The 12,448-nt window shown below is 37.4% G+C and overlaps 1 protein-coding gene across 1 annotated transcript in view; it reads right to left on the bottom strand.

Annotated features, from left to right (window-relative positions):
- MYO5A (myosin VA) overlaps window positions 1-12,448 on the bottom strand; it is a 164,523-nt gene that overhangs the window by 83,433 nt on the left and 68,642 nt on the right. The window contains exons 7-10 of the mRNA XM_077764363.1: window positions 11,649-11,792; window positions 9,014-9,095; window positions 8,543-8,650; window positions 6,282-6,388 (exon numbers count right to left, since the gene is read on the bottom strand). Coding sequence (XP_077620489.1) covers window positions 6,282-6,388; window positions 8,543-8,650; window positions 9,014-9,095; window positions 11,649-11,792 — 441 coding nt within the window. The remainder of the gene's footprint in view (window positions 1-6,281; window positions 6,389-8,542; window positions 8,651-9,013; window positions 9,096-11,648; window positions 11,793-12,448) is intronic.

The raw sequence follows: 12,448 nt of genomic DNA, 5'->3' as shown, positions 1-12,448 counted from the left end.
TGAGTGAGGAAGAAAATGTCGGAGATGAAACCAGAGAGACAGGCAGAGGCGACACCAGGGCTGGTCTTTATCCTGAGAGCAAAGGGAGGCTACTGAAGGGTTTGAAACAGGTAACTTGTATGATTTCTTAGATTAGAATCTCTTTTTTGACTTACACATCCCTATCCCATACAATGTCTTCCATAGGCCTTGCACTGAGTGGACATTCAATAAATACTTGTTTAATTTAATCCTCATGAATGCATTATATTTTTTAACATCTTCACTAGCATGTTTCAATTGAATCTGATGACATTCCTGGGGAATAGGCAGGATGAACACTGCTATCCTTGAAATGAAATCCAAGAGGACAGCTTGTCAAAAACATCACGTGGCCAATTTATAACAGTGTTGTTACTAGAACCTGGGTGTCCTGACACTCTCACCTTCTGACCCTTCCCACTGAAGCAGTCCCTTCCACCTTTGATCTCCCTTCTTCCCAAACGATCAATTTATATACAAATTAATACCATTACCAACAGCATGCTACAGCTCGTTCAAATAAGCAGCTAATTTCATTCATATAAATATGAATGATTTGACATCATTTAGAAGTGGATCAGTACTGTCTAAACATATTCTTTACCATACTATTATATCAAGGCTATAAACTGTTCTGTTCAAATTTTCTGTAACTTTACTAATTTTTTGCTGTCTTCGTCTGTCTCTTATCTTTGTCTTCTCTAATAATTGAGAGAAGTCAATAATCTACCCCTAGGATAAATTTGTCTATTTCTTCTTATGGTTTCCGTTGATTTTTGCTTTATATATTTTAGGCTGTCCCTTTAAGTACATGAAAGGTTGGAACAATTACATGTTGCTGTTGAACAAAATCTCTATCATTACACAGTACTCTATTTTAATCTCTAGATTGCTCTTGGACAAAGTCTATTTTGTCCAATATTGACAGAGGCTCTGCCATATCCCCCCAGTTATTACGGTGTGTCTTTTCCAAACTTTTTATTTTCAAACTTTCTGTACCTTTATGTTTTAAGAATGCTCATTTCAAACGTATATAGCTGAATTCTTAAACCAGGTATCCAGTTGTTATCTAGTAGTCTAGATGTATGTTTTTAGGGGATCAGGGGCTGGTGATGCATTTTATTTTTTTAACTTTTTGTTCTGAACTAATTTCAGACTAACAAAAAAGTCACACTAGTGGTACGAAGAATTCCCTTCACCCAAATTCCCTAAATATTAACATTTTACCAGATTTGTCTGTATCACTTTTATATACATATAAATTAATTTTTCAGAGCCACTGAGAACAAGTTGCAAACATGATGTCATTTTATTTTTTTATTTTTTTTAAATGTTTTATTTATTTCTAGGAGAGAGAGAGAGAGAGAGAGACAGCGTGAGCAGGGGAGGGTCAGAGAGAGAAGGAGTCACAGACCGAAACAGGCTCCAGGCTCTGAGCTGGCAATCAGCACAGAGGCCGATGCAGGGCTCGAACCCACGAACCGCGAGATCATGACCTAAGCGAAAGTCGGACGCTTAACCGACTAAGCCACCCGGGCGCCCCAACATGATGTCATTTTAGTCTTAAATATTTCAGTGTGCATTTCCTAAAAACTGAAGATATTATCTTATATAACTATGGTGTCATGAACAAAATATGAAAATTAGCAATGATAGAACTCTATCTAACCTATAGATCTAGTTCTTTTTTTCCCCCAATTGATCTAATCAATCTCTGCACAGAGGTGGGGGACATATTTTTATCGTCTATGATTCAGTCTGAGTTCATACACTGAATTTGGTTGCCATGTTTCACTAGCCTCCTTTAATGTGAACAGGTCTTTTTTCTTTTTTTATTTTTCTTTTGCAACCTTGGCATTTTTGAATAGTATGTCCCTCCATGTGGATCCTGTATGATGATACCTCATGATTAGCTTTGGGTCATGCCTTCTTGGCAGGAATACCAGAGAAGTGATGTTACCCTCTCAGTGCACCATATCAGAAGTTAAATGATATTAAACAGACATTTCTCCAAAGAAAACATCCACATGGCCAACAGACACATGAAAAGATGCTCACTATCACTCATCAATAGGGAAATGCAAATCAAAACTATAATGAGATATCACCTCATACCCGTCAGAATGGCTATAAATCAAAAACAGAAGAAACAACAAGTGCTGGCAAGGACGTGGAGAAAAATGAACCCTCATGCCTTGCCGGTAGGAATGCAAACTGGTGCAGCCACTAGGGAAGACAGTACTGAGGTTCCTCAAAAAGTTAAAAATAGAACTACCCTATCATCCAGCAATTGCACTACTGAGTATTTACAAAAAAAATACAAAAACGCTAATTTCAAGGGGTACATGCACTCCTATGTTTATTGTAGTATTATTTACAATACCCAAAGTATGGAAACAGCCCAAGTGTCCACTGACTAATGAATGGATAAAGATGTGCCATACACACACACACACACGAATATTATTCAGCCATGATAAGAATGAAATCTTGCTATTTGCAACAACATGGATGGAGCTAGAGAGTATAATGCTAAGCAAAATAAGGCAGTCAGAGAAAGACAAATACCATATGATTTCATTCATATGTGGAATTTAGGAAACAAAACAAATAAACAAAGGAAAAAAGGACAGAAACAAGCCAAGAAATAGGCTCTTAACTATTAAGTTAAGACCTTGATATCAATCAAGAACTGATTATCAGAGAGGAGGTAGGTGGGGGGATGGGTGAAATAGGTGATGGGGATCAAGGAGTGCACTTGTGATGAGTACTGGGTGTCATACGGAAATTTTGAATCACTATACTGTACACCTGAAACTAATATTACACTGTATGGTAACTGTACTGGAATTAACATTAAAAACTTAAAAACACGGTTACTATAAACTACAAACCAGAGAAATAAAGAAGTATCTTTAAAGGCTTTTTAAAAGCAAATGATGACGACAACAACAACAACAACAAAAGCAATTAAAAAATAAGTTAAATGATGTTGATTGGTCTCATTACTGGTCTTGTCAACTGTGGTCAGGAGATTAGGGAAATGTCTGCCAAGTATCTCCACTGTGAAGATAGCTATTGTTCCTTTTGTAACTACAAAGTATTTTGTGGAGAGTTCTGTCTTTTCCAGACCAATACACTATTCATTATTATTATTATTATTGCGTTTAATTAATGAAATTTTATCTACATTTGCACATACTTTTCTAGTTTATTGATCCATCATTTATTCTCTAACTTTAGATCTTCTACCTGGGATCACTTTCCTTCTGCCTAAACCAAGTCCTTCGATATTTCCTTTAGTGAGGGCCACTTGGTGACAAAATATCCCAATTTCTATTTGTCTGAAAACACTTCTATTTTTTCCTCATTCTGGAAAGATATTTTTACTGGATATACAAACTAAGTTCATAGTTACTCTAGAACACTGAAGATACTACCACTGTTTTCTGGCATCTATTGCTGTAGTTAACAAGTAAGCTACATGTTTAACTGTTATTTCTTCAAAAGTAAGAAATTCTTCCTGTTTTAAGATTTTTCTCGGGGTGGGGGCGCCTGGGTGGCTTAGTTGGTTAAGCGTCTGACTTTCACTTAGGTCATGATCTTGCGGTTCGTGGGTTCGAGCCCCGCGTCGGGCTCTGTGCTGACTGCCAGCTCAGAGCCTGGAGCCTGTTTCGGTCTGTGACTCCCTCTCTCTCTGACCCTTCCCTGCTCACGCTGTCTCTTTCTCTCCTAGAAATAAATAAAACATTAAAAAAAAAAAAAAAAAGATTATTCTCGGGGTGCCTGGGTGGCTCAGTCAGTTAAGCATCAGACTTTGGCACCGGTGATGATCTCTCTCTGCCCCTCCCCTGCTCACTCGTGCGCACTTGTGCGCTCTCTCTCTCAAAAATAAATAAACATTGAAAAATTTTAAAATAAGATTTTTCTCTATGCCTTTGGTATCATCATGGAGTGCCTAGGGGTGGATTTCTTTTTATTTATTCTAATTGGGATTTTTTTAGACTTTCCAAATCGGAGGTTTAGTGTCATTTTCACAATTTCTGAAACTTGTTAGTAATTATTTCTTTAAATTTTATGTCTGCCTCATTCTTTTTTCCTCTAGGAATTCTCATTGGATTAGATTTTAATATTCTATCTCCATCTCATGCTCCATCTCTGAGTCCTGTCATAAACTCTAGATAATTTCTTTACATCTCTCTTCCAGCTCATCAGTTCTCTCCTCAGTTGTGTTGTGTCAAATTGCTATTAATTACTTTCAGCATTCTGAATAGGTTTGACTCTTATCTGTTGTTTCACCTAGCTCCTTCTATTGTTTCCTTGTGGAACTTGTGATTTTTGACTGTGACCCAATATTTCTTGTAGCTTTTCTCATGGGACTCCACTAAGGCCTGGTTTCAAGGCGGATCATCCAAAGCACACTTCCATGTGCTTCTGTCAGACATCTAAGACACCACCAATCAAGGACTGATTTAAGCTAAGTTTTCTGTATTTAGCTTTCTGGGACCATCTAGGAACTACAAAATGAGTCTGAGAAGAAGTGTTAGGGTGAGTTCATTGTTGTAAATCTTTAGGCAACTATTTTCTCCTCCTCCACTTAGCCCCAAGGCTCACTGAAGCCAGATTAACTCTTTGTACTCTTGGAATAGGTGGTAGGGAAGTTTATTACAGGTTCCCATTTAGGGTCTCAGCTTTAGGCAGGGGTGCCCCTGTTTATATGAGTCCTAGTCTTGGTGTTTTGTCTTCTGTATTCCACTTGGCTAAGAAAACAAAAGCTCAAGGTCACTGGGTTCAGCAAATGCCTGAAGGTGAGTCCTAACTTCAGGGTTCTCCTTTCTCATAGTTACCATTTTCACTTAATTTCTGGGATCTGAGTAGTTTTTACATCTTTATTAAATTTTTTAAAAAATACAATTTATCCTGGCTGCAACCCCTGATCTGGGTAGGGGTTGTGAGTTTAAGCCCCACACTGGGTGTACAGGCCACTTAAAAATAAAATCTTTTAAAAATATACATATAATCTATCCAGTATAAAGATCAATCAAAGCACCTAGTCAAAAATTGCTGGAAATGAATGGCTCATTTTAGAGATGAGGCAAGTGAGGGTCAGAGAAGCTAAGTAACTCACCAAAAAACATACCATGAGTAAGTAGTAAAGCTGGGATTGGATCTGGGCAGAGACACTAAGACATGTATTTCAAAACTAAAGTCTAAATTACATGAAGTAACCTACACGTAGATTTGCTAAAATCAACTTCGGTATCTAAACAGTGAAACATAAATCTTAAGATAGTTTCCTATCACAATCTTGAGGAAGCAGAATGGAAAAAGAATTAATTATATCAAAACTTCCTCTATTTCAATAAAATTATAAATACCTAAAAATTGTGTGTGTGTGTGTGTGTGTGTGTGTGTGTGAGATGTTTAATCAAAATACTGCAAATCATAAATGCCCAATGAGGAGAGACTCTCAGATTTTGTTACAATTTAAACAACTGTTTCCACATATGGAATTGGGTTTTAATTCTTGGGTTCAGTTATCACTATGTGGGGAAAATATGCAAATTCTCGTGAAGACACCCTGTCCACCAGCCATTTAGTTCAATTTCCCAGGAGTAACCACTACTAATAGTTTCCTCAAGAACTTAAAAAAAATTTTTTTTCATGTTTATTTTTTGAGAGACAGAGAGAGACACAGCATGAGCAGGGAGGGGCAGAGAGAGGGGGAGACACAGAATCCAAAGCAGGCTCCAGGCTCTGAGCTGTCAGCACAAAGCCTGATGCAGGGCTTGAACCCATGAACCGTGAGATCATGACCTGAGCCGATGTCGGACACCCAACCGACTGAGCCACCCAGGCACCCCCTTAAATAACTTTTAAACCGTATTACAATTCCACAGCTGAAGACACAAAGTTTTCAATTATTGGTACTTATGCTAAGGGCCAAATAAACCCTTCTCCCTAGATGTCCCCAATCCACTTTCACATCCAATACTTCCCACCTCTGTGCATATGGACCAGACATGTATCCAAGTTCTCTCTCCTCCTACCCCTAACAAACACAATCACTGTGCACCAGGGATTAGCATCCCTATTTCTTTACTTTCAGTTCAAGATTCTACTTGGGATAATTTATTCCTCTAATAATTATCTCTCTGATAATATTAAGAGAGATACTTCAAATATACTGCTTCCATAAAGAATCAACAAAACTGAAACACAAATGAACTGCTATCACACTAAGCATATTCTGAACTTACAGGTATTGTGCAGCTGTCTGAATCCCGAGATGTAAATGCAACATTGCCTAAGTGAAGGATGCCAGCAAGTATTCGGAAAATTCCCATCTGATAAGACTCGCTAATTCCTGAAATAACAGAGTAAATGAACAAGTGATTAGAAACCATTACAGTAGACAATTTTAAGCCTATTTTTAACTCTTAAATATTGCCAGTTGTGCAGATGGTAACATATCGTGGTTAACAACACTTTCACCTTTATTGACATTAACATAAAAACAGTTCAGCATCATGGTTGAGAGCATAGGCTGTGGAGTAAAAACTGGGCTCAATGCCTGGCTTTGCTCCTGACCTGCCATCCCACATGGGCAGGAACATCACCCTTCTGTGTTTCTGTTTTCTCACTTGAGATATGGGAATAGCAGTGAATATCTCAAAGGGTGTCTGTGAACATTAAATGAGAAAATGCATGAGTCGTGTAGTATCTTAACACATATGGGACACGTGGTAAGTGCCCAACAAATTATCACCATCATACCCTGGATTTAGGTATTTTATTAACATTATTACTTTCTGTATTTCTTCTATTCCAAATGCAATTTGCAGCCCAATAAGGCTGTTTTGATTCCTATTATTTAGTTATTTCTAATTACAGACCAAGTGTAAGTCAAAGAAATCTCAAGGAAAAAGAAAAAAAGAAATCTCAAGATTAGAAGTTGAGGCCAGTGCTGTCCCCCAGCCTGATGAGGGAGTATCTAAATGCAGCACCAGAGCAGGAACTGAAGGACGGGACAGGATGAGAAAGCTGTACAGCCCTTGGCTTTCTCTCCGACCTGGCTTCATTTTTCAATAAGGAAACAATTTCCTAAACATTAGATATAATTATATGGAAGTGAAAGTGGTAAAATTATTTCCAAATACATAATCATATATGAGGTAAGTGAGAATTGATCTCATAATGAATGTTTTTACCATCACCTACATTATGGCTTTTACAAATTTGCCATTTTCTATCTGCAAATATATTGAGCCACAGAAGTAAAGCAGTATTTTTCAAACTTCAATATGCACATAAATCACCAATGGATCGTGTTAATGTGCAGATTCTGATTCATTAGTCTGAGATAAGGTTTGAGTTTCTGAATTTTTTAAAGCTTCATCATGGTTCTGGACCATACTCTGATTATCAATGCTTTTATTTTTTTAAATGTTTTTCTCCTTTTTTAAAAATAGTTTATTGTCAAATTGGTTTCCATATAACATCCAGTGCTCATCCCAACAAGTGCCCTCCTCCATGCCCATCACCCCCCTTCCCCTCTCCTCCACCCCTATCAGCCCTCAGTTTGTTCTCAGCATTCAAGAGTCTCTCATGGTTTGCCTCTCTCCCTTTCCCCAACTATTTCCCCCCTTTTTCTCCCCCATGATCCTCCATTAAGTTCCTCTCAATCCTCCTATACGTGCAAACATATGGTATATGTCCTTCTCTGCCTGACTTATTTCACTCAGCATAACACCCTCAAGTTCCGTCCATGTTGCTACAAATGGCCAGATTTCATTCTTTCTCATGATTAGCAATGCTTTTAAATCAAATCAACTCACCTCATAGTATTCTTCAAAACACCAACATATGATGTTTGTTATTTATATTTTGGGGTTTTTTAAATAAATGATTCACCATTAAAAGTTGTACATTATAGTTCCAAAGATTAATTTATTCACATGTAGACCTCATATTTTTTTTAAATCTCAGAAACAAGAGTGATAGCTCATTTTAAAACAGTAAAATAATCAACATGTAATACAATGTTTTGTCATTATGCCAGCTCAGCCACATTTCCCAGCCACAAAAGACCCCAGAAAAACAAAAATAAAAACCCTACAAAATGTAAGCCTGTTCAGGAAACCATTTCATTTAGCTTTAGGTTTCAAATTTTGTGAAAATTTAAAGAATTACAGTTAGTTCTACTTACTTTAATGCCCTCAATTTGTTCTTTAAACAGCTTTATTGAGGGATAATTTACATACCATAAAATTCACCTGTTTTAAGTATGCAATTCAGTGATTACTTGTGCAACCAATACTACAATCTGTTTTTAGAATAATTCCCACCACCCCAAAAAGAAATCTTGTGCCCATTTGCTGTCCAAAGGTGTTTTATAAGGAAAGTTAAATCTCCCAACAGCATTCACTACCTAATACAAAGCAAAGCCCATATTTCAAGCAAAGGCCGCTTAAATCAGAGAGCTACTGCTCATAAGAGTGCAAAAATAAAATTACATTACCTAGCAAAGTGCAGGCCTGCCTGGTATGTGCCATCTCCTTGGTATCATCGACTCCTTCAATCACAGGACTGCCACCTTGCTTTGTGTAATGAAAGTTATTTGCATTTCCTGCAATTAAAGAAAATAAAAGATTTGCAATCTATGAAAAATCCTTGACTTCTACCTTTATGTCCACTCTAAAGTTGACACAGTGATAGTACAGTTAAATGTACAGAGTCCGGAGTTTGATTCCCTCTGTACTCATCACTCATCTTAAACAGGTTATCAGTTCATGGACAATCTTGCTTCATTTACACAGCCATTCACCTCTTTCTCATCACCAGCTTATCGTGAAACCAATTATAAACTTGTTATCATTTTATTCATAAATATTTCAGTATGAGATAATTTCCTTTTTAACAAATAAGTTTATGAACTTGGGAATTAATAGAAAGCAATACCAGGACAATAAATCTAACACCATATTCATACCTAATCGCAGCATTTTAAATTCAGGTAAATTTGCTGAAGCACAAAGCTGATAGAAGATATGATAGTTTCTCTCCTCTTCTGCCTTTGAAATAAGAAGAGTTTCAATTATAGCATTTTAACCTAAATCTCATAAAATTCAATCATAAAATAAAGTTTTAATATTTAATTCAGTGAAGTAAGTTATCCCTTCCCAAATTTCCTAATACATGTTTATGATTATTAAATTTTATGATTTATTAGCTATGTGCATATATGTATGTATCTGTTAGTTCCATTCAACAAAAATGATCTGATAATGATGCTTTTTGAAGTAAGGAATAGCTTGATATATGCCATCACTTTAAGAGATCATTGCCTTTGGGGAAAACTAAAACTATATTTTTCGAAAATAAGTATCCTTTGCTTTTCTAAAGTTCACATTATACCACTCACTTTTGCAAAAGGCCTACATTAGTACCTGTTCTGTGAACCAAAATAAATCCACAGAGGATTTTTTACAGAAACACAAAAATAATGTTTAGTGTTTGTTTTCAGTGAGCCATTACATAGGCAGCATACTGTCAGAGCAGCGAGGGCAGCCCCACCCAGCTCCTCGGCCGGAACTACACTCAGCATCTCATCAACCTGCCATACCTCAAACTGTGTTTGAGAGCATTGGTGCTTCATCGTGATTTATTTTGTGCATCCATTAACAAGATGTGTCCCAAGGTATCAGAAAAGCCTAAGAGAGGTAATTTTTGGGGTCTAGGGATGCTCAAAAACTTTTCCATGTAACTTAATTGTATTTTTTCCTTGCTTTACACCATGTCAGCTTACAAAGTTTTCATATGAACAATCTACTTTTGGATAGTGAGGGAAATCTGTACTCAGTATTTTCTCACAGTACCTTTCAAATTCATAGTCTTCCTAACACTTTATTTTCTTTTTAATGTTTATTTATTTTGAAAGGGAGTGAGCTCAGGGGAGAGCAGAGAGGGGGAGGGAGAATCACAAACAGGCTCCATGCTGTCAATGTAGAGCTTGATGTGGGCTCAATTCCATGAACTGTGAGATCATGACCTGAGCTGAAGTCAAGAGTCAGAGCTCTACTGACTGAGCCATCCAGGCGCCCCTTCCTAACACTTTAAATTTTTTTTACTTAAAAATATTTTTTTCTTTAATGTTTATTTTTGAGAGAAAGAGAGACAGAGTGTGAGCAAGGGAGGGGCAGAGAAAGAGGGAGACACAGAATCTGAGGCAGGCTCCAGGCTCCAGGCCATTAGCACAGAGCCTGATGCAGGGCTTGAACTCCAAACCATGAGATCATGACCTGAGTTGAAATCGGATGCTTAGACTGACCCACTCAGGCACCCCCGCTTCCTAACAGTTTATTTATTTATTTTATTTTTTTAATGTTTTATTTATTTTTGAGAGAGACATAGAGACGGCATGAGCAGGGGAGGTCAGAGAGAGAGGGAGTCACAGAATTGGAAGATGGGCTCTAGGCTCTGAGCTGGCTGTCAGCACAGAGTCCGACACGGGGCTCAAACCCACGAAACATGAGATCATGACCTGAGCTGAAGTCGGACACTTAACCGACTGAGCCACCCAGGTGCCCCTAACACTTTAAACGAAAAAGTATATTCCATGTTTGCCATATGTCAGCTGGATCACTACTGTGGCTGCTTGTAAGAAATCCACAAATGTACTACACCATCTATATCATTTTAGTTTATATATTTTAACATCAATAAAATACTTTACGAAATAGAAAATAAATCATGTACAATTCTAACATCGTTTCTTAGTATTTCCTGACAGTCCTTTTACTACATACATACTTCAAAAAAATACAACTGTAATAAAACTGAATCCTTATACTCTACCACCAAATGCTTGAATTCTGTAGTGTATTCAGTTGACTAAAGAATAATGTGTCCTCAAGGTCAGGTTTGATGCCCAAAGGGGCTTATGTCTGGCAAAGAAGATTTTCTAAATTAATTTATTTATTTTGAGAGAGAGACAAAGGCAGAGAGGGGGTGGGGGGGAGAGAGAATTCCAAGCAGGTTCCACACTGTCGGCATGGAGTCTGATGCAGGGCTCGAACTCACAAACTGTGAGATCATGATCTGAGCTGAAACCAAGAGCTAGATGCTCAACTGACTAAGCCACCCAGGTACCCCTGGTAAAGAAGATTTTTTAACTTTCATTATTCTATCTAAACAATATCATATTCTAAGAGAGGGGAAGGAAGGTAGAAGGACAAGGAACTGAGTTCAAACTGTAAGTCACTGAAAGCATATCCCAATGTCTTCCCTATCAACTGGGAAATATGAGAGTTAAGACTAAACTAAGAGTATCTCTTTTAAATAAGCTTTTCCTACCAGCATCTGTAGGAAAAATCAAAACCATTAAGCCGAAACCAGTGCCGAGTCCCAGAAATTATTAGTCTAATAGGTACTGTCCTGCCTCTGACAGGTACCATTTTGCATACTGTGGTCCAATTGTGGTCTGTAGTAATACTGTCATAAGTTATTAAGACTTGTAAGTTATAAACTCAAGAGTTATCTGCAAATAAAATTCACAGTAGCCAGAATGAAATCTGAAATTATATGAGAATCTAATACAGATATTTATGGGTTCCTGCCCGGCTTACCTGGAATACCACTCTGGATTTCTCTAAAAGGTAAGTTCTCATATTGGCACCAATGATTCGATATCTCTTATCAAAACCAATTTCAATATACTTCCCAAAACGGCTGCTGTTATCATTCCTGGTTGTCTTAGCATTTCCGATGGACTAAGAAGCAAGGGGGAAAATAGTTATTTTAGAAGTACAGTTCATGACATGATACTTACAGAGTTTGTTCAGGAAGAGAAAGGACAGAATAGAACACAGCCCTTTTTAACTTATTCCTTTAAGAACAGAACCAACTTTGTCCCTGCAGGTACCAGGGTATGCTTTGCTCACTGTGCAACCACACAGATACCCACTAATAGTTCATATTTGTCTTGTTATTCTCACACAAATTATTTTCAGGAACAGCAAACTTGAGCCCAGCAGCTTGGAGATTTTCACACCATTTGCGGTATCAGAGCACACTGATTCAAGTTAACAAGGAAAGAAACGGATGGGAATGGGGGCTGCCAAGGCAAGGCCTCATAGTTATACACTAGGGTTTGGATTTCCTGAAAAACTTAGGCTGTGTAATGTAAATAACCTGGTTAAGAAAAATTAGTATTTTCATGGAGATGCTGCTCTGGTGTTTAGAGTCTTTTTAGCTCGAAGTTTCTATCATTCTATTCTGTGACAACAAGTGCCTGGTTAGACCGTTTATTAGCAGAGTATTAATAATTACCCACCCAATTCAAAGCTATTTTCAGAAACCAGACACAGTAAAATTTGCCCTTGGAATTTTACAGTTGTATCTATCTTGCAAAATATCTGCTATAGAA

The sequence above is a fragment of the Crocuta crocuta genome, unplaced genomic scaffold (assembly GCF_008692635.1).
Source record: "Crocuta crocuta isolate KB4526 unplaced genomic scaffold, BGI_CrCroc_1.0 scaffold102, whole genome shotgun sequence".
NCBI lineage: Eukaryota > Metazoa > Chordata > Mammalia > Carnivora > Hyaenidae > Crocuta > Crocuta crocuta.
Note: the sequence above shows the minus strand (reverse complement) of the source record. Positions and strands in the feature narration are given on the sequence as shown.